Consider the following 24,026-nt stretch of genomic DNA (forward strand, 5'->3'; position numbering starts at 1 on the left):
TATTGTTGTCTACTGGATGAGTGAATTTATAAATACTTATAAAAACATGCCAGCACCAATAAGAAATGTGACATCTATCAAAACATTATCAGGAAGTGGTAATGATGTCTGGCTATAGATCTATCTATTTGAGATATAGGACCAATCCAAAAGGATTTCAGGACTTGTCAAGTTCCAGCCTTGAAAAAGACTTAATTTTGAATCTGCCTTTAAATAGGTTTAAAATTTTATAATATTGCCATTAATTTGGCAAACATTATTATTTTTTTTATGAATTTCTTATTCTCTAATAATGTGTGATGAGACCATGTAGAAGAAGATACGTCTGTTAATAATATTGATAAAACTGACCCCTGTTCCACAAGGTGATCTTAGCGTTACAATATCCTCAAGCATATGTTAAAGTTAGCATTTAGAATCCCTTTGTGGAATGGGACCCTGGCTTGTGATTATGGGAATAGTGTAAATGGATGTGTATTCTGACAATGAAATAAGGTAACAATGTCTTTATGAAATGTGTTTGAAATTCTCCATGGGGTCTTATGTTTAGCCTTGAAATGTGTGATCATTGCCTTGAGTGAGTGAGTATGGTTTTACATCGCTTTTAGCAATATTCTATTCAAGCAATATCACAGCTGGGGACACCAGTAATTGGCTTCACACATTGTACCCATGTCTGGAATCGAACCCGGGTCTTCGGCATGACGAGCGAACGCTTTAACCACAAGGCTACCTGACCGCTCCTCATTGCCTTGAAAAAGCCTTAGATTTTGTTGTTAAGGTAAGAGCCATGACCCAACAAAGGTGATTATATGTGTACTCCCTGCATCTCATGTTTCCAGATGCTGGTACAACACCTCCCTCCATGCTCACAGCCCTGGCTGGTCAGCCATCTTGATTCAGTCACAGGAAGTGGAGAGGATGCTGGGAAGGTTTCATGTCAAACAGCAGTCATTTCTTTTACCAGGTGAGTGCACCGTGATGGATCCAATCAAACCATTGTTGAATCAAACTGTTCCAACATATGACTATATTTTTTAGTTTACTGGCATGACATTGTGTGGGAGATTTGTTTTGTGGGAGAAAATAATGCTCGTTGGGGCGAAAGTGTAAATAAATAAATTTCACTTTGGTTCAATGACATCTGTTAAGTTACTCTGAGCCAGGTTTACTGCTCTGTACAAGATAGTTTCCGGATTTCACTGTATATGCAGGGGTTTATCTAGACCTGATCAGAGGCTGATATTCATCCCGAAGTCTGCAGCAAATGGCAGTTAAAATTCCCAAATTGGAATTGCAAATTGTTCAATTCATTCATATAGTAATACTTTATGTTATGGCTTTGTAGAAGCTGCTTCCAACCAATTTGAGCAACATATCAGGGGAAAACTCCAAAATGCCTGCCAAGGGAAATCAGTTTGGAATCAGGGATGTAATCCCATGCCTGATATGTTTTGCAGCTTGCCTTACGTCATATTTCAGATTAATTTTATTTTGCATGATATCATACCTTTTTATTACCATTGTTTCTTGATATGAAACATTTGGCTTATTTCTCATGAACAACATTCCATTCCCAATAACCGGCCTACCAAATAAATCCAGCTGAGAGCAACCAAACTTAGGACATGTACCTTTAAATAGAATTACACCATGGCTCCTTTGTCTTTGACCATGGTCTAACTAACTGAATTGTTAGTTAAACACCTCTTGGCAATGACGGAACTTCTTTTTTCCCCTATCATTTGTCTTGATGATAGAACAAGTTCATGAAAAACGTTTGTCGCCAGCGGGATTCAGCACTGAATACTAACGAATGTAGTCTTCTGCCACGGCGACATGGGAAGATAGAGTATGAAATTAACAACTAAACATTTACTTACATCAGTACCAATTGCTTATCCCTTTATGAACTGCGAAATATGTTTTATGCATATTTTATACAATATGTTACTATATGCATTCTAATATTTGTACAGTACTTGTGATTTTGTAGCTTTTCGTTCAACAAAAGAAACAGATAGAAAAGACATTACTATTATCTCGATCAGGGCTATATTTGCTTATACATGTAATAGGCCCATCAACATGGGCAAGTAACAATGTTTTTTAAGCATTTTAGGTGCCATAAATGTTGGACATGGTTTAAGTATGTTAGACCACTCAGGCCCCAGTGTCTTAATTGTTGAAATGGGTGATTAAACCACTGGGCGCTGCGCGCCTCATGGTTTAATTAACCATTTCAACGATTAGACACTGGGTCCTCGTGGTCTAACCTATACATAGCCAACCAAATTACAAACAAGACACCTAAGGTGTGCATCGTTATGATCAAAGCCCACCATATTTTCAATGGAAACCGCAACAAACCGAATATGTGCGTGCTCAGTTTGTTGTGGTCTGCATGATTTACTGTGCACGGTTCCACTGAAAATGTGTTTGGCTGTAATCATTATGATGCAAACTTAAGGAGGAATTTGTGTGGCTGTTTCTGTTTAAAGTGTGTACTTGTTCCATAGTTTGATTGGACCCGTGAATATCCGGGTTAGAATAGGTCTTCAGCAACCCATGCTTGTTGTAAAAGGCGACTATGCTTATTGTAAGAAGCGACTGACGGGATGGGGTGGTCAGGCTTGCTAACTTGATGCATGGTTGATGCATGTCATCGTATCCCAGTTGCGTAGATCGATGCTCATGATATCAATCACTGGATTATCAGGTCCAGACTTTATTTTCAGACCGCCATCATTTAACGATAATAATGCTAAGTGCGGCATTAAACAACAAACAAACAAAACAGTTTGGTTGCTCTCTGCTTGTTTCCACTGGTAGGCCTGAATAACTCTAGTATAAGGGTAACGACGAAGGAGGGCAGTTGAAAAGACCAAGGGGTTCTGCAAATGATAATGCCCTGAAAAATAGCGTTACCGTTATTATAGCTAAAAATGGATGGAATTTGTTATCAGAAAAAAAGAAACAACAATATGAGTGGAAAGATTTACTGCAATCAACAGGAATGTCACTGACCCACTTTTACAAATATTGAAACGTCCCAGAACAAACCAGATGACGTTACTATTGAATGTGATGTCACCTATCCCTTTCTTATGATGTCACCTAACGACGTGTGTGATAATGGCCCGTAATCAAGCAATATGAGGGCATTATCAAGTTACAGTGGCCCGCTCATTTCTGATAACATGCGGGTGGTTTAATGATAATTCTGTCCATTTTAGCTATACTCTATGTTATTGTACAGTCAGTACCTGGGGTTGGTGTGTTTCAGGTTGGTGGGTCAGCTGCCAGCCTACCTGTGGGTGGTGAACACTCTCACAGACACACCCACCTCCCAACATGTCGCAGCATTCGTCAACACCCTGGAGCAAAGCCTGGTATGGCTAGTACACCGGATATGTCAATGAAATTGGAAGAAATGCATGTAATACGTTCAGGGATGAAAGAAGTTATGATAAACTCGATACATGTGTACACTACGCAGGAAGTGTGAGGGCTGGGTAGAGGGAGATGTAAGGTAGTGTTGACTTGCCTCAAACAGTAGACATTCAAGAGGCCATTGACCTTGGTTTGAGATAAAAAATAATCTTGAGTGTTTATCGGATATAATTTGTAAGCAGTACGTAGCTCTGCCTGATGGAGACATGCCTGGAGACAGCAGTAATACCAGGATCAACCAGTGGCAGCAAAAGCTGTAATAGCTTAGACAGAAAACTTTTGTATTGATTGAAATTTGCATGTATTATACTTGTGCCTAAAGCTGCGATTCCAAACTTGGCTCTTAACAATATTTTCAGTTGACTTTAATGTTATTTTGTGGGCTATAATTACTTGAACAGAATTTTACAAGACTTGGGCTTTAAAGTAGTGGCTAAGACAGAAATGATCAGTTCTCTGACATAGTTCAATTAAATAAGTCCATACCTCATTTCTAATAACATTATGAAACATATAACTAGATTTGGATAGAAAACCACCTGTCTTAGAATTTTCACAAGTATCAAACTGTAAGACAAGTTTTTGTATGACGTTGCACTCAGCAATAATATAACTATTAACAAAAATGACACAACAGTTCAGAAATTATGTGTGGGTGATCGACTCTTGCTTTTTGCCACAGTGTTACTGGCATATGACAGTGACCTGTAAATAATCAAGACCGACAAACCAGTGGTTGATGGCATGAACAGTACCGTTTGTCCCCAAACACACGATCAGCCAACTCACACTTTGTAACATGATGGTGTGCTGCAATCTGTTTCGTTGAAAAACATTATTCAAATGGGATTAGATCCCGGAAATGTTCAGAATTCACTGGGTGTGACATATTTTTTTCTCAATCTCTAATTTGAAAAATGTGCCATTCAGCTTGGTGAAACGGATACCGCGTTAATCAAATATTAATTTTGATTTATTTGATGCTTTTTGTAATTTGCTGACCAAGCGAGTTCAGTTATCACTGCGGCATGAGACAGTGCTTTCAGAAAATGATTCATAACTTTTGTATTTAACAATATCAATACACAGATTTTTTCAGATTTGTGGATGACACTGAGTACTGCATGGTTCCAAACAAAATTTTGAAACACATATTTTTATCCTAATTGTGGCACCGAATGGGTATTTAGCCTGCTCCTTGGAACGCTGCTAATATAAGCAGTCACACATAGATTTTGAGATCCGTCCTCAACAGTCTTGAATTTTTAAAAGAGTTGATATTTGGCCTTGACCTTTCTTGACCAATCCACATCTCAAGTATCTTACCTTATCATGACCCCATGAGGATTCTGGGTTAGAATTGGTCCCTAGCAAAGGATGCTTGTTGAAAGAGGCAGCAAAATGGATCAGGTGGTCAGACCTTTGGTTTGGTTGAATGCATGTCATCGTTCCCGGACAGCATTGGGCATTGCTCATAATATCAATCACTGGATTGTCTGGTTCAGATGGAAGTGTTTACAGGTTGCTGTAACATTGCTTGAAGAGTGGGGCATAAACAATAAACAGATAAACAAATGTATCAAGCCAGCTGTAAGTGTTTATGTCCGGTCTCTGTTAACATATCGGCTACATGGAACTCTGTGATTATTCTACTTCATAACCATAGGGTTAGAAATAACCCAGTTCCTGAAAATCCTTTGTGCGCTCGTCCGAATATCACTCCTGTTTTGTTTCCGTCATCCGGACGATGTCATTCAAATCTTATTGTGACGTAAGGTCAAAGCTGAAGATTGTTGACGTTATTTGACAAATTGTAGTTTTCCATGAAAGCGGTGGTGATCAGTGCATTTTTCTAAAGGGGAGCTCAAAAGGATTAAGAAAGTAAGAAAGCAATTATCACACTCGCATGTGTGTCATACTGATTTAACGAAACTTGTGTAAGAAATCATGTATTACCCTCGCTCTCGCTCAGGAACTACAAGAATTCTGACACACGTTTCGTAAAATTAGTATAACACACAAGCTGTATAATACTGTAAATCTTGAAATTAACGCGAGCGTGAATTAAATGCGAAAAATGCGAATGGTCTTGGCTCGCATTATTAAACATCGCATTTATATCAACAATAAGACATTTTGTTTAGCAGAAATACCAACTTAGACATACGCTAAAAACAAACAACTATGTTTTCCAAATCACTTTATTGAGCAGCACTTGTAACAAGTACATAAACAATCTCATTCAAACACTAAATACATCCTGTGAATTGTCACTGCTGGGGTCATGACAAAGAGTTCTACTCACTTATGTCATCACTGATCACACCTGCAAGTCCAGACAGACGCCACCCACGCAACACAGTGTCTTTGTTCTTTGCGACTGCGTCAAAGGCCGACACGAGCCAGCGCGCATGCATTGTTTTAGCGGAAGTACACTACTCAGCGCTAATAAGCAGTTCTATTTGGTGTGTGATTGGATTAATGTAAGGTTGGATTAAGGTGACGTTCTCCGGTAAACCTGACAGAGGACATTTTCTTTAGATAACATATCCACTGATGCTTTAGAGGAAGAAGTGTCTCATTCATATTGAGTCGCATTTTTGGCAAGGGGCCAGCGTTCGCATTCTTTTGGAGATGCATTAATTTCACGATTTACAGTAATCTCTGTATTTTCCCTTCAGGCCCTGTATGTTAGTGAGAGCAGTTACCTCCCCTGCCCGCTTACACTTCACATCACACAAGTAAGTATAGTTGTTGTTCCTATAACTATGTGTACACTATTGCATTATGGAGTTGTCACATGACTGTGTGGATTGTTGGACACTGTTTGTTGTAGGCCCTGTACAATGATAGGTTCTTCAGACTGTAGAATAGTACATCTGTGGGATGTCATGATATCCTTACTTCGCCTATTCATACATACATGTATTGCGATATTTGTGTCCTGTACAATATGTATCATGATACTCAGTGTAGTCAGAATGTATAGGGCCCTTCGATGCCCATATGATCAGAATGTGTGGATGCCCAAGTAATAATGATTCAGCCCTCAGACATCCTGTTATACAGGAATGAACTATTGGATGCCTGTTGAATAGTCATTGGACCTGTGGAGGCCCTGTTAAGAATTATTGGTCCCTTGGGCACCCATGTAATAAAAATGATTGGGCCCTTGGACACCTATGTAATAAGAATGTTTTGGCCCTTGGACACCTATATAATTTAGAATGATTGGGCCCTTGGACACCCATATAATAAAAATGATAAGGCCCTTGGACACTGTTGTAATAAAAATGATTGGGCCCTTGGACACCCATGTAATGAGAATGTTTGGGCCCTTGGACACATATGTAATAAGGATGATTGGGCCCTTGGACACCTATGTAATTTAGAATGTTTGGGCCCTTGGACACTGTTGTAATAAGAATGTTTTGGCCCGTTGGCACCTATGTAATAAGAATGTTTTGGCCCTTGCACACCTATGTAATTTAGAATGTTTGGGCCCTTGGACACCATTGTAATAAGAATGATTTGGCACTTGGACACCTATGTAATAAGAATGTTTGGTCCCTTGGACACCTATGTAATAAGAATGTTTGGGCCCTTGGACACCTATGTAATAAGAATGTTTAGGCCCTTGGACACCTATGTAATAAGAATGATTTGGCCCTTGTACACCTATGTAATAAAAACGATTGGGCCCTTGGACACCATTGTAATAAGAATGTTTGGGCCCTTGGACACCCATGTAATAAGAATGATTGGTCCCTTGGACACTATGTAATTTAGAATGTTTGGGCCCTTGGACACCGTTGTCAAAAGGATGTTTGGGCCCTTGGACACTGTTGTAATAAGAATGATTGGGCCCTTGGACACCGTTGTAATATGAATGATTGGGTCCTTGGACACCCATGTAATAAGAATGTTTGGGCCCTTGGACACCTATGTAATAAGAATGTTTAGGCCCTTGGACACCTATGTAATAAGAATGTTTGGTCCCTTGGACACCTATGTAATAAGAATGTTTGGTCCCTTGGACACCTATGTAATAAGAATGATTTGGCCCTTGGACACCTATGTAATAAAAACGATTGGGCCCTTGGATACCATTGTAATAAGAATGTTTGGGCCCTTGGACACCCATGTAATAAGAATGATTGGTCCCTTGGACACTATGTAATTTAGAATGTTTGGGCCCTTGGACACCGTTGTCAAAAGGATGTTTGGGCCCTTGGACACTGTTGTAATAAGAATGATTGGGCCCTTGGACACCGTTGTAATACGAATGATTGGGTCCTTGGACACCCATGTAATAAGAATGATTGGGCTCTTGGACACCCATGTATAAAGAATGATAGGGCTCTTTAATACCCATGTAATAAGAATGAATGGGCCTATGGACACCCATGTAATAAGATGGGCCCTTGTACACCTGTGTATAGTGTCCCCTGTTGCTGGAGTACAGGCAGTGAGGGCAACTTGGTGCAGTGCTGGTGTCTCAGATCAGTGCAGACATCTCCCACTTGATGTGTGCAGATATCCGCATTGCTTCATGTTCAACAGAAGGAGCCACTAAATATAGGCCCTGACACACCGTGTTGACAATCTGCACCATGAACAGCACAACACTTCACCTTATCTCAGTGTGCGGTCACTACAGCATCCGGTATTGCTCACATTGATATTCGTATTAGGTCTCCATGGAACTGCAATTGTAAAATTGGAATAACCCTACTGACAGGTCAACTGGTGAAGCAGTGAGTGAGTGAGTGAGTGGGTGGGTGGGTGGAAGGGTGGGTGGGTGGGTGGATGAGTGAGTGAGTGTTTTATGCCACTTTTAACAATATTCTTGCAATATCTCGGCAGGGGACGCCAGAAATGGGCTTCACATGACACCAGTGTGGCAGAACAAGCTTCCATGCAAAGCTTCAAAGAACCACACTAATGCTTCTTCTGCAAATTATTTCTGCCCAATAGGCAATTTAACCAAAAATTATTATTTTTGTATTTGGTGCAAACATATCTTGCTTCGGCAATAACTGTAGCGACCCAGTTATTCACCATATTGTGGTTCCATATCTTGAAATCATTTGATGATTGATAACATGTGCAAGCTACAAATCTAAGATTGAGACATTCATACAATGATTGGGCACAGTACTATTCTAGAACACAAGACGCCTGCATCAGTAGCATGTTGTATGATGGGTTCTGTGTTTCCAGTGTGTCCTCACCCTGAAGTCCTGTGGTGCTGAAGACGGACTTCTCCACAACCTCATTCTACATCCTCTACTTGCCATCTCAATACTGGTAGTTATCTTGTGATATACCCACTCACTCACTCACTCATACCATCACTCAATTACAGATTCATATACTCACTCACTCAATAACCCACTTACTCACATGCACACATTCTCACTCGTACACTCACTCACTCACAGATCCACTCACTCACTCACTCACTCACAGATCCATAAACACACTCACTCACTCACTCACCCACTCACTCAATCAGAGATCCACAAACTCACTCACTCACTCACTCAAAAATCACTCATACACTTAAGATCCAACCCACTCACTCAATCACAGACCTGATACCCCCTCACACACTCACCTCCAACCCACTGACTCCATCAATCCCCTCAGCCATGAACCCACTCACTCACCAGCCCCCTCCTCCCTCTGCCCTCCAGGTCCACTGGACAACCATCAAGTCTGTGCTTCATGCGAGCGGAGTGAAGGGAGACAACTTCCTCTTTGCTACCTACTTCAACACCATGGCCTGGGCAGAAAAGTGAGTACCATAACGTAATAATCACATCTGAGGTGAAGATCTCTCAAAGCCCTTATGCCACATCTGAGTTGAGAATGCAGAATGTTGACATTCTTCTGTGGTATTTCTCAGATGTGGAGGAAGGACGCATGGGTCAGGTCCTACAGTTCATCACCGACCAGTATTTTATGTAACATGACTGAATTTGGGCAAAAATGTTCTTCCTGGGATGTTTATTCCCACACTGAACTGTTATGTGACATAACTAAAAAACGCAATCTCATTTAAATCAGATCTTAGACTACCGCTAAACAAAGATCTGAGGACATCCCATTATTGGTCACGTCAGAACGACCTTTCGCAAACTTTGACCGACCAATGAAATGACTGACAAGAAATCGACATTAGCCAATCATAAGGCAGCTTTCTCGAGCTTTATGACTCTAGTTTCAAACTGGCGACTACGCTTCGAAACATATTTTGACATATTCTCGATTAAAAAATTTAAAACTGGTAAAAAGAACATTCTTGAATGGCTAAAAGATAGCCTAGATTGTATGGGTATAATTATAAAACCTGTAACTATCGTTCGGAATACCCTCAGTTAAATATTTCAAGGCTGCATGATTAGTAAACACATTCCGACTGTCACTTTCGTGATCTGGTAAGCGACGCTCTGATTGGCTGGATGAAAGGTCATTCTGACGTGACCCGTAATAGGATGTCCTCAGATCTATGTTAAGCGATAGCGAGAACTAAGATCTGATTTTAATGAGATTGCTAAAAAACTGTTCAAAACATTATTAAGCTCACGCTTATCTCACTCTCTTCTCCTAACAATGTATCACCAGTGGTCATGTCAATCCCTGCATCTGAATCTTCCCTTCTGAACTCAAAAGAAGCACGGTGGCCAAGTGGTCTTTAGGTGCCACAACCTGCTATGCAGAGTTACATCCCTTTGCCAGGTCAGCCACCTACTGTCATGTGTTTGAATCCCAGATTCACCCTGATTATGATTCTTGGTTTGTTGGTGTCACACCTTTTCTTGTGGTAGTAGATGTCGGAGACCTGCATCACATCCTACTACATTAAGCTGACATGCCCAGAAATACCTGACACACTACCAGCATAAAACCTAACTTACTTACCCTCTGTAGAACCAATACAAGCTGAAATTATGGGATAAGCAGATGAAATTAAGTACACAATTTGTTATTCCAAGTTTTTCATGTAACTGACATTGTTTGGATTTTGTTTTGTAGGCTAAATATAATTCTGCTTAAATATACAGGGATTTTCACAAGGAATATCTGTCGAAGCAGGTAGTTAGTAACAGCTTCCTTGTTATTAAATTTCTTATCAATCTCTGTCAGTAAGGTTTGCCTCCTTCATTTTGGCACATTGGCTGTGAATAAATCATCTATGAAAAGGGGAAATATGATTTGAAGCCTAAGCTTGATAATTATTCTTTCTACAGGTATATGGTTTATAATTTTTTTATTAATTTTTTTCCGTTAAATTAATTTTTTGCATGTTCATCCATAAAGCAAGAAAATAAGGTTTCATCTTAATAATAAAATGTGAATAAATCACTGATAATCATGACTCATGAGTTGTTTCTTAAGACTTGGATCTTAAATCGTTATAAAACATTAATAGCTCATAGTCCAGTGTAATTTCAGTGTGTTAAATACTTCTGTCTGTGACATTCCTCTAGGGTGGTTGGGTAGCCTAGTGGTTAAAGCGTTTGCTCGTCACGCCGAAGACCCGAGTTCGATTCCCGACATGGGTACAAAGCCCATTTCTGGTGTCCCCCGCCGTGATATTGCTGGAATATTGCTAAAAGCAGCGTAAAACCATACTCACTCACTGACATTCCTCTAACATCTACATACTGCTATTAGGTGTGACTGAACTGTACAAGAACAGCGAGTTAGTGAAAGATCAACCAGTTCCTGCATCCCCCATCTTTTGAAGTGTGTGTACTTGTGTTTACCAACTTGTGTTTACTGCTTCTAATTAAGCTAATCCATGAGAAATTGTAAGATGTGTGTATGTTTTCACCCTGGACTTTTTAAAGTGGTCCGACACTTGCTGCGCTTTGAAAGGAGAGAAACGGAAAATTGAATTAGCCATTTCCACTTAAAGATTTTCAAGAAGTTTGTGATAGTGTACACCAAGTACCTTTATTTATTGCTTCAAGTGACCGGAGTTTGTTATCACCGAATAAACTCAGATGAACATGTTTGGTAGAATTTGTACAACCTCATCAGTATTTTAATACGTTTTGATGTTTGGAAGTGTTTTCAAGAGGAAAAGTTCACATAGATTGAATCAAATGTCAGCTGAGTGTGCAATGGCTGTGTCATCTGGGTGTTTTCAATGTCATTTGACATAGACTGTATAATATGTATTCCATGTTCCTCTTCTCCAGCCTTTGGAGAACACAATGACGGCACTTTCCAGGTCTTGTTTTTCTGATTTTGTGAGACAAAATATTTTAGGGGTGAAACAATGTGATCAGAACTTATTAGAGGTCTTTTCCAAACAAAAGTTAATTGGCAGCAATTCAGTGTGTTATTATGAAAGTAGCCATTAATTAGAAGCTTTTGTTTCCTTTGAAGAAGGTTGTTGAGAATGAATGCTCATGGAACAATGCTAGGAAGTGTTTTTTTACAAAAGTTTACTTTCAATTATACTGGGATTTGGTTTTGTTTTTATGGGCAGCATTTAATAAATATGTGGCCATAACTTGGTTTGTGGATCTTAAGAGCCTGTGTTTCAGGGACCGCCTCCGTGGTCCAGTGGTAGAGCCTCTGCCCGGAGAGCGGAAGGCTCGAGGTTCGATCCACAGCCGCGTCATACCAAAAGACGTTGAAAGATGGTACTTGTTGTTACCCTGTCTGGCTCCTGGCATTAAGGGGCTAAAACAAGGACTGGTCGGCACGGAGTCAGTATACTGTGTCCGAGTGGGGTATTCATGTTAAATTGCGGCATGATATCTCAGTGGGCTAACACTATAAATTGGCAACAGTCCGGACTAGAAAAATCACCCACACACACACGTGCATGCACGTCGCTATATAAGTGCAATAATCTTGGATGCGATGTTAAACCCCATTCCACCTCACCTCTCCTGTGTTTCAGGGTCAAGTTAAAAAATAAGAGTGCATGAGTGAGATAGGGTTTGGGCTGTTTTTAGCAATATTCCAGCAATATCACAGCGGGGGACACCAGAAATGGGTTTCACACATAGTACTCTTGTGGGGAATCGAACCCAAGCCTTCGGCCAGACAAGCTTACATCATTATCATCTTAGCTAACCCACTGCTCATTACAAACAAGTAGAAGAAATAAACATTACTCAAATAATTGACCTCCAAATTTAAATCTGGTATCAAAAGCCCGAATTTACTTTCAGATGTATTGAGGCGCAGACCTTCTGCCCCTGTGTCCCTCCACCCTGGCTGTGTGGGGCTGCTCTCTTCTCACTGGGGCTGCGTCATCATGGTAACATGCACGCTGTGACTGGTCTGCTGTCCCAGTCCTGTGTGGACCAAGAGGTGAGAGTGTGGCTGTGTTGTTGATGTGGAGGCTGTGTTGTTGCTGTGGTGGCTGTGTTGTTGATGTGGAAGCTGTGTTGTTGATGTGGAGGCTGTGTTGTTGATGTGGAAGCTGTGTTGTTGCTGTGGTGGCTGTGTTGTTGATGTGGAAGCTGTGTTGTTGATGTGGAGGCTGTGTTGTTGATGTGTTGTTGCTGTGTTGTTGATGTGGTGGCTGTGTTGTTGATGTGGAGGCTGTGTTGTTGATGTGGTGGCTTTGTTGTTGATGTGGTGGCTGTGTTGTTGATGTGGAGGCTGTGTTGTTGATGTGTTGTTGCTGTGTTGTTGATGTGGTGGCTGTGTTGTTGATGTGGAGGCTGTGTTGTTGATGTGGTGGCTTTGTTGTTGATGTGGAGACTATGTTGTTGATGTGGTGGCTGTGTTGTTGATGTGGAGGCTGTGTTGTTGCTGTGGTGGCTGTGTTGTTGATGTGGAAGCTGTGTTGTTGAATATGGAGGCTGTGTTGTTGATGTGGAGACTATGTTGTTGAATATGGAGGCTGTGTTGTTGATGTGGTGGCTTTGTTGTTGATGTGGAGGCTGTGTTGTTGATGTGTTGTTGCTGTGTTGTTGATGTGGTGGCTGTGTTGTTGATGTGGAGGCTGTGTTGTTGATGTGCTGGCTGTGTTGTTGAATATGGAGGCTGTGTTGTTGCTGTGGTGACTGTGTTGTTGCTGTGGTGGCTGTGTTGTTGATGTGGTGGCTGTGTTGTTGAATATGGAGGCTGTGTTGTTGATGTGGTGGCTGTGTTGTTGATGTGCTGGCTGTGTTGTTGATGTGTTGGCTGTGTTGTTGATGTGCTGGCTGTGTTGTTGATTATGGAGGCTGTGTTGTTGATGTGGATGCTGTGTTGTTGCTGTGGTGACTGTGTTGTTGCTGTGGTGGCTGTGTTGTTGATGTGGTGGCTGTGTTGTTGAATATGGAGGCTGTGTTGTTGATGTGTTGGCTGTGTTGTTGATGTGCTGGCTGTGTTGTTGAATATGGAGGCTGTGTTGTTGATGTGGAGGCTGTGTTGTTGATGTGGAGGCTGTGTTGTTGAATATGGAGGCTGTGTTGTTGATGTGCTGGCTGTGTTGTTGAATATGGAGGCTGTGTTGTTGATGTGCTGGCTGTATTGTTGAATATGGAGGCTGTGTTGTTGATGTGGTGGCTTTGTTGTTGATGTGGAGGCTGTGTTGTTGAATATGGAGGCTGTGTTGTTGCTGTGGTGGCTGTGTTGTTGATGTGGAGGCTGTATTGTTGAATATGGAGGCTGTGTTGTTGAATATGGAGGCTGTGTTGTTGAATATGGAGGCTGTGTTGTTGAATATGGAGGCTGTGTTGTTGCTGTGGTGGCTGTGTTGTTGATGTGGTGGCTGTGTTGTTGATGTGCTGGCTGTGTTGTTGATGTGGAGGCTGTATTGTTGATGTGGAGGCTGTGTTGTTGATGTGGTGGCTGTGTTGTTGATGTGGAGGCTGTGTTGTTGATGTGGATGCTGTGTTGTTGATGTGGAGACTGCTCGCTCTCCAGGCTACCCCACCCCTCACATTCAGCTGACAGGTGATGCTTTAACCACCAGACTATCCCTCCCTCTCCCCTCCCCTCCCCTCTCCTCCCCTCCCCTCTCCTCCCTACCCTTGATGACAGTAAATTTCAGGCAAAATCAAAATGATTCACTCAGGACATAAACCTGATATGAAATTGAAGCTCGTGTAATTTCCTGTAACAGCAGCACAGCGGATTCCACTCTCTCACACAGATACAACTGTAATAATGCTCACAGCAGCACAGCAGACTCCACTCACTCACTCAGATACAACTGTAATAATGCTCACAGCAGCACAGTGAACTCCACTCACTATCTCACTCAGATACAACTGTAATAATGCTCACAGCAGCACAGTGAACTCCACTCACTCACTCAGATACAACTGTAACAATGCTCACAGCAGCACAGTGAACTCCACTCACTCACTCACTCACTCACTCAGATACAACTGTAATAATGCCCACAGCAGCACAGCGGACTCCACTCACTCACTCAGATACAACTGTAATAATGCTCACAGCGGCACAGCGGACTCTACTCACTCACTCACTCACTCAGATACAACTGTAATAATGCTCACAGCAGCACAGCGGACTCCACTCACTCACTCAGATACAACTTTAATAATGCTCACAGCAGCACAGTGAACTCCACTCACTCACTCAGATACAACTGTAATAATGCTCACAGCAGCACAGTGAACTCCACTCACACACTCACTCAGATACAACTGTAATAATGCCCACAGCAGCACAGCGGACTCCACTCACTCACTCAGATACAACTGTAATAATGCTCACAGCAGCACAGCGGAGTCCACTCACACACTCACTCAGATACAACTGTAATAATGCCCACAGCAGCACAGCGGACTCCACTCACTCACTCAGATACAACTGTAATAATGCTCACAGCAGCACAGCGGACTCCACTCACACACTCACTCAGATACAACTGTAATAATGCTCACAGCAGCACAGCGGACTCCACTCATTTACTCACTCAGATACAACTGTAATAATGCTCACAGCAGCACAGCGGACTCCACTCACACACTCACTCAGATACAACTGTAATAATGCTCACAGCAGCACAGCGGACTCCACTCATTCACTCACTCAGATACAACTGTAATAATGCTCACAGCAGCACAGCAGACTCCACTCATTCACTCACTAAGATACAACTGTAATAATGCTCACAGCAGCACAGTGAACTCCACTCACTCACTCACTCAGATACAACTGTAATAATGCTCACAGCAGCACAGTGAACTCCACTCACTCACTCACTCACTCACTCAGATACAACTGTTATAATGCCCACAGCAGCACAGCAGACTCCACTCACTCACTCAGATACAACTGTAATAATGCTCACAGCAGCACAGCGGACTCCACTCACTCACTCAGATACAACTGTAATAATGCTCACAGCAGCACAGCGGACTCCACTCACTCACTCACTCACTCAAACTCTCCTCTGCTACAAGAATTGAGACACTGTTTGGACATTGTATCTTTTTTTTGTCAATGTTGTATTTTTTTCTTGTATGTTTCAACAATACACAGACAGAAGATTTGTACATATATGCAAGCGATCTCAGACTCGGGGAAGGTTAATCGGGTTTAGTCTTTACATCACCAGCTTTATTTTTTTGCTCATCTTCTGCAGAGTTGAGGTGAAACAGTGCATGATCAAACAGCTCCATTCCTCCCTTGAATACATCAAGCAAAGCCAGTTTATGTTACTGCAGTGACAACTTACGACCTTTCAGAGTTTACTGAAGTAAACTGCTAATCAACATTGAACATCTACATTTCAAACGAACCTGCTCATTAACTCACAAGTTTTATTTTCAGGATGTATAAGCTTAATGAGATGTGATATATGTTAGCCACTAAGTTCTAGCATCTCTGCAGGAGCTACACCATCAGTAATCAAGTCCTGTTAAGATGATAGAAACATCGGTAGTGAAGACCATCTCTTTTTGTTATTTTCTATTTTTCACGTGTTACCAATGAAGCAAATACTACCTGAGTCTTCATATTAATAAAACATTAGGATTGAAGTTTGGAACATGTGGATTAAATTTGGTTTAATGGTAATAAAATGGTGTGTAAGAACTTAGTTTTGAGTGGACAATGTTAGAAAAATATTTCACAGATGTCCGAGGATCATGCATTTTTTTTTTTCAAGCAAAACTAGTTTTTTGTTTTATGGCTAAACCTGCCCTTAAGTTTTGTCATTGATTTAATTTTAATTCAGAATTTGTAAAATGTTGTTTATCCTTTCCATGGCCAATTTGTATTGAAATGTACCGATTTACGGGTTTCAAAATGCAGTTGGATTTTCGGGAGAAAAACCAATCAGGGATTAAACGTAATAAATATTATCCCTCGAAATGTAGGATTCTTTCCTTCTTCGGAGCGTCAGACATTTATGAACATATTGTCATTTAGTCATGTATAAGGATCAATATTTTCAAACATGTATATTTAAATGAGGCAGAACTGTGTCATTAGACCAGATAAAGTCGTATCATATGATTTGCAGCCTTCCAGTGTGTTGACTGAAATGTATGATGTGGGATGTCTATAATGGCACAAGAGGGAAATTGTTACAAAAAATACAAACCAGCAAAAAAAATAGTGCAAATTTGTTACGTTTAACCCGGGATAGGTGTCTCTGTGGTAAAAACTTACAAGTGTTTTGAAAACCAAATTTCCATTATATTTAAATACGATCTGGTTGTTTTGAAACTCATTATGTTAAAATATGATCTGGTTGTCCTCTCAAGAAAACATGCCGGCTGTGTTGAAGATATTGAATGAATGCTTAATTAAACTCCATTATTTAAATTATTGTTTTGATGTAAAGGTTTTGACCAGAAAGATCAAAAATCAAAAACTAAACTCAATGTGGCCTTATGTAGATATTGAAAAATACAACATATTTCCTGTAGGTGTGTATTTCCTTTGATGTAGGTCTGGGGGGAGATGGGTGTGTTGTGCGGAGCGGACTTGCCCTAGCTCCCATGTGGTACTGGTTACTGCAAGATGGAACTGTTCCCCTAATTATCACAAACATTTTCTACAAACTGGCAAACATTATTCAATTTATTTTGTAAACAAATGTAACTTTGAATATGTTGGTTTTAAAGTGTATCAAGCACGGTGGGAGAAAGATGGCTGATTGTCACCACATGTTGTTGGTGATGGATCCTGTAAAGTGGATATTCTGGCATTTTTACATGAAACAATTCTTGGATGCCTTCTGTAAAGATTTATCTTTCTGAGTAAACATTCAGAATTTGAAAGTTTTCACTAAATTTTAAATGTTTTGAATAAATGAAACCCATCCCAAATAAATCAACCTTTTTCATCAAAGCATTTATATATTAAAGTTGGTTCCAAAATTTCAAATGATATCCAATTTATAATGCTGACAGCAATACTTCAATGTTGAACAATTGAAATGCTTGTTTGATAGGCATTACTTAGAAGTTGACGGATGACAAGATAGACACAATATTTTTATGGATAACAACTTCTTTAATACTGTGAAAAGCGACGTTTCGGTATAGATCCTTATACCGTTGTCAAGCAAGACTGAATGACAACGGTATAAGGATCTATACCGAAACGTCGCTTTTCACAGTATTAAAGAAGTTGTAATCCATAAAAATATTGTATCTCAATTGAAATGCTGAAGTAAATTTACATACTGATATCTATAAATTAATTTTATTAGACTTTTCCCAAAAGTTCAAGATCCCCTCCACCGCATTCTTTTTCCAGAAATCCAGGAACTGTCCTTGAAAGATCCAAATGACTTTTTATCTAAATTGAAACAGTAATTCACTCATTAAATAATGTGGATGACTCACCTTGGTGTTTAATGTTATCATGAGAAATATAGGGCTTAACAAGGTTAGATTGATTAAAAGGAATATATGTGAACACACTACTTTAACCGAGACACCAGACGCAGGATACAACCATCCCTGTCACACAGACGTCACTGCGAGGAAAATGATGTTTTTTAGAAATCCGTGTGATTGAGAAAAAGCGACGTGAATTGTGCTGTGTGTAGAACATCATGTAGCTGATGAAGTGGCACTGCTCCCTTTGTGAGGGGGGGGACGACGTCCTGCTGGGATGGAGAGATGGAGAGGGGGGGTGACGTCCTGCTGGGATGGAGAGATGGAGAGGGGGGGCAGCTAATGAGGGTGTACAGGAAGACAGCTGGTCAGGAAGGACAAGGCATCAGGGCTTGTGCTTACTAACCTCAACAGGATCTTGCATCATAGCATCAACTCACCATAATACGGTCTAGGACAATAAATTCATACATAGAAATGTCTACATTACTATTTTAATGGAATCATTTTAATATGTTAAATTTGGCACCAAAGACATCATAGTTTGCACCAACTTCTCATAAAGTTGTGAAATTTGTCAAAAAACAAGTCATTTTGACTCGATTTTGACATAGCTAGTATTGCTAAATCATTATAAGCATTGTTTGCCATTGACCGTCGTTACTAAGTAAAGATTTCTAAATCACGTTATTGACGATCTCATCTAAGAAATTTAATACATACATTGCACGGGAGCATGACAAGGGATTTTAAAACTAGTCTCAGAAACTGGTTTCACTTCACAAAGCTTTCCGATGCAGTTTTTAGTTGTACTGAACATCCCATGCTAATGGTGATTGCTAAATATATTTTTAATTTGTTATTTAAGAGCCTAATTAATCCCAAATATTCCTAATTGCCACAATTTAGGGTTGGCATCTCTGCTACATTAACACTGGTAGAAGGGATGCTGTTGTTTTCGATGTTAATGCCCCCAGGGAACCCTTGGAGCCGACTAATGAGGATCCGGTGGCTCCAATGTGGGGGGACCTGTGAAGGTCTTCAGCAGCCCATGCTTGCCGTAAAAGGCGACTATGCTTGTCGTAAAAGGTGACTAACGTGATCAGGTGGTCAGGCTCGCTGACTTGGTTGATGCATGTCATAGATCCCAATTGTGTGGATCGATGCTCATGATGTCAATCACTGGATTGTCTGGTCCTGACTCGATTATTTTACAAACCGCCGTCATATAGCTGAAATATTGCTGAGTGTGGCGTTAAAGAACACACAAAAACCAATGTGGGGGTAGGAATGTAGTATACCGGCCACCTTCTGCCAGGTAAGGCATGTTGGTCATGGCCAAGTGGTGTGGATCCACGGTGTTTGTACAGTGACGTGGTTCTCAAATAACAGGACATGTATGGAGTATCCCGTGCTTGTCATAAGGCCCGGGTAGAATAGGGATCAGGAAAAACAATGTGTGATTTGTGTTTATTTTGTCTTTTGTGAACATTGCTTGTGTTTTCATCCATTTCTGGTGCCCCCCACCATGATAGGGCTGGAATATTGCTAAAAGGGCGTAAAACAATGCTCGCTCGCTCGCTCGCTCGCTTACTCACTCACTCACTCACTCACTCACTCACTCACTCACTCACTCACACTTTTCTGACAAGGCTACTGTTGAAGTGGCATAAAACAACATTCACTCCCTTTTTTCAGAAAGCACACAGTACCATCTGCTTGTTGTTGGAAGTGGGGCTTTGGAGGGCCTCATGGACTGACAGCTTACAATGGACAGGAACACTGAACAGGCCATTTGTTGAGCTGTGCTTTCTTCTCCCCAGGTGCTGGCTGCCTACTGTGAATTGAGTCTGCTGTCCCTGGCTGCCGCATATACACACACTGAGCTGGAGAAACAGGTGCTCTGTCCATCCATCCATCCATCATCTATCTACCCAGTCACAAGTCCATCCATCTGTCCATCCATTCAACCATACATCTATTCGTCCATCCATCCATCCATCCGTCCATTTGTCCATCCGTCCATTTGTCCATCCATCCATCCATCCATCCACCCTTTAATTCATGTTTTTCGCTTTTATTGCGATGTGCATGCACATGTGTGTGTGGCTGCTTGTACTGGTCTGGACTGATGCTATCCCACTGACATACCATGCTGAGGTTTAACATGGACACACCACTCGAACATGGTATACTGACTCCAAGCCGACCAGTTCTTGTTTTAGCCCCTTAATAGGTAGTTTAATCCATATAATAAGCACCAATGGTTATTCATCAAGTCTGAGATCAAACTGAATTCTTACTGGGATGGATCCAGGCTAGAATAGGTTCCTGTGTGGACCTGGGTTAGAATAGGTCCCTGTGTGGACCCAGGCTAAAATATGTCCCTGTGTGGACCAAGGCTAGAATAGGTCCCTGTGTGGACCCAGGCTAGAATAGGTCCCTGTGTAGACCCAGGTTAGAATAGGTCCCTGTGTGGACCCAGGTTAGAATAGGTCCCTGTGTGGACCCAGGCTAGAATAGGTCCCTGTGTGGACCCAGGTTAGAATAGGTCCCTGTGTGGACTCAGGCTAGAATAGGTCCCTGTGTGGACCCAGGCTAGAATAGGTCCCTGTGTGGACCCAGGCTAGAATATGTGCCTGTGTGGACCCAGGTTAGAATAGGTCCCTGTGTGGACCCAGGTTAGAATAGGTCCCTGTGTGGACCCAGGCTATAATAGGACCCTGTGTGGACCCAGGCTAGAATATGTCCCTGTGTGGACCCAGATTAGAATAGGACCCTGTGTGGACCCAGATTAGAATAGGACCCTGTGTCGCTCTTAATTGGATGACATTGTAGTAATACACCATTTACAGAGTTCCATTCAGGCCGGTTTATAAATATTTTCTCATTTGTAATCCACCTATGGTGGTTCATTTAGGATGGGTTGCAGCTCCGTGTTGTAATAGGATAGAAGATATGCCTGGAGAACGGAAGTTTGGTGGTTTAATCCCCAGCCGCGCCATATCCAAAGACATTAAAAGATGGAGTCTATTGTTAGACTGGGGCTCGGTTTTAAGGGGGTAAATATGGAATGACTGGCTCCGAGTTTAATCTGTCTTTGTCAGGTAATGACCCTGTTAAACTGCAGCTTGGTATCTGAGTGGGCTTGCACTATATAGTCTGGACTAGTACAAACAGACAAGCATACACATTGCTATTGAAGTGAAATATTCTTTAACTCGACGTTATACCAATCCCAACACAACCACAACCACAGCCACAGCCACAGCCACAACCACAGCCACAGCCACAACCACAACCACAACCACAACCACAACCACACAGATTAGGGACAGTCAAATCTCCTGTAAGGATTTGTTATGAAAAATATAATCCTGCCAATGAATTGCTGGAACGAAATAATCTTGCTTCACGCATGCCTTAAAAATAAACTGTCCAGTAATGTCTTGATACATGATTTGGTTTTTTTCGGGAAAAAGATAACTATATCTTTTCATCCTGATAGGATAAAAAATTGCTTGTTTTTAAAGCATGACTAAAAAAATAATGTGGCAAAAAGAAATGCCAGCAGCGTGGTGTACGAAGCCAATTAGATCCTGAAGAGGTTTATAAGATTTGTAAAAATTGAGAGAAGATGTCCCTTGGGAGAAATATTAGCCCTTGTACCAAATATCTCCGATCTAAGGTGAGTGTTGGGTTTCGGGATATTAGCATTGTGTCGACAGGAGAAGTGTGAGGGGAGCAAATCCGCCACCAGTGAATCGTTTCCTACACAGACACTGGGGAAGGGGTTGTTACTGATCACAGGCAGACAAGACAGAAGGGCTAGTTCACAGGAGGAACTTGTTCTCTATTACACTGACAGCAGTATGAAGCTTGATGTATTCCTAATGTATCTGCCGTGATGTTTGTACTCAAGTAACACAAGGATTCCACGCCAATCTTGTTGAACCTGCACTGGTTCTATTCTATATTATTAGTTGGTGACTGATTCAAGACATATAATTGATTTCCCAGACAAGAAATCCAAACTATTTCTTCAGGACATTCAGGGGAAAACATTGTAAATACCAGAGGTAAAATTACTGGTTCACAATGTTATCAGAAACGAAATATTTCATTAATAATATCACAGCAACTGCTGAACCCAGAAGAATGAAATGGTCATTCAGATTCGGGGGCATTTAGAGAATGACATACGTTGGTACATGTTCTATGGACACAGTCCCTGAAGTGATCAGGTAATTAAAAGGTTTATAAGCATCCACTTCAGCAGAGTTAGTGACTGAACATGAGTACTGGGGTGACACCCCCTCCCCATTTATGTGAAAACATTTCATGGCACGCACACACACACACACGCACACACACACCCATGCACCACACCCCTATATAAGTTACCAGTTATAAGTAATGGTTGTTAAATTTTGCCGACCCCCCTCTATCCCTGTGTCATTGTTTTAAATAACAAATGACCAGCCCCCTACAGGTCACCGGTATTATGAAAAGAACATCAGAGATGACTTGAGTTCATTCCTTCAATGAGCATATTTTGAACCGTGCAATAAAGATCATGAGAATATTCAGACACCTCCGAAAACAATGAATGCTAGACTACCAGACATTTGACTGGAAGAACTCTGACACCCTTCCTGGTCACTACATCAAACATGGGTACAATGTCCCCTGTTGTGATGCCGAGATAGGACAACTATCTCTTGCGGAGACCAGGTCGGACAAACTACACTCATACCAGATCTATTGTCTGACCTTGATTTGTAAACCAAAGCACAGTTGTTTGTTCAATATATACTTGCTAAGGATCAGAAGAGTCATATTTTGTCAAAGATGTGTTTCTCAGTAAATGTTGATTGATGTATGTATGGCTGACCATATCTCTGACTCTACCCTCTTATCTACACAGTATTAATCAAAATAGCAAATGTATGTTCTTCCATAAACATAATACTTCAAAACACTTTTACAGAAAGTACATATTTGGTGAAAAAACGATTAGGATGGGTTTACCAGCTCAATCTATTCTTAGGAAAACACAATTTGAGTACTTCAGCTTTCCTATCACCAATATTCAAAGAGACAATCAAATCTAAATTCAACTCCCTCTTCAAGGAATCTCTTCAAGATGTAAATGCAACAAGAGGCACAGGAAACAAACTTAGGACATACAGGATAGTTAAAAATGAAATAAAATTAGAACCCTATCTCAGTCACTGTAAAGTAAATTATGTATGTCTGTATATGTATATATGAATCATAATGTCTTGTCTTTTAAAATTGTATCTGTCCCGTAATGGAACGTTTCTGCAATAAATATTATCTTATCTTATTATCTTATCTTATCTGATGCAAGTTTGTAATGTGGAATTGCAGTTATTTTAATGTTAGAGACTTGTCAGGCAAGGAAAGTTTATATCTGGTTTTACAATTAAGACTTGACTTTCACTTTGTGTGAGTTCATTGGAGTATGACCATTCATCGAGGTGAGGGCCTAACTGTATGAACATCGGACCTTCCAACAATGTTCATACAATAAATTTCTAGATTCCTGTGGACTGTCACTTGTCACTAAACATATGTATTGCGTCAGTAGTTTGGGTATGCATTTCTTTGATTTATTTAATAGGATGGGTCGTAGCGAGGATATTTTTGAACAGGTGTTCAGTCAAACTCTTGGATTTATACCAATGTATGCTAAAATGCTAAGTTCAAGGGTCTAAATGATTAGAAACAATGCTTCTGTATTTATTCGTGCTGGGG

General features: G+C 40.9%; 1 protein-coding gene across 1 annotated transcript in view; it reads left to right on the top strand.

Annotated features, from left to right (window-relative positions):
* The window catches only part of LOC124135394 (Fanconi anemia group A protein homolog), a 61,161-nt gene that overhangs the window by 31,968 nt on the left and 5,167 nt on the right, over positions 1–24,026 (top strand). The window contains exons 29-35 of the mRNA XM_048399031.1: positions 843–967; positions 3,287–3,392; positions 6,135–6,194; positions 8,677–8,763; positions 9,153–9,253; positions 12,654–12,795; positions 20,069–20,143. Coding sequence (XP_048254988.1) covers positions 843–967; positions 3,287–3,392; positions 6,135–6,194; positions 8,677–8,763; positions 9,153–9,253; positions 12,654–12,795; positions 20,069–20,143 — 696 coding nt within the window. The remainder of the gene's footprint in view (positions 1–842; positions 968–3,286; positions 3,393–6,134; positions 6,195–8,676; positions 8,764–9,152; positions 9,254–12,653; positions 12,796–20,068; positions 20,144–24,026) is intronic.

The sequence above is a fragment of the Haliotis rufescens genome, unplaced genomic scaffold (genome assembly GCF_023055435.1).
Source record: "Haliotis rufescens isolate VD_foot unplaced genomic scaffold, xgHalRufe1.0.p SCAF_19, whole genome shotgun sequence".
Taxonomy (NCBI): Eukaryota; Metazoa; Mollusca; class Gastropoda; order Lepetellida; family Haliotidae; genus Haliotis; species Haliotis rufescens.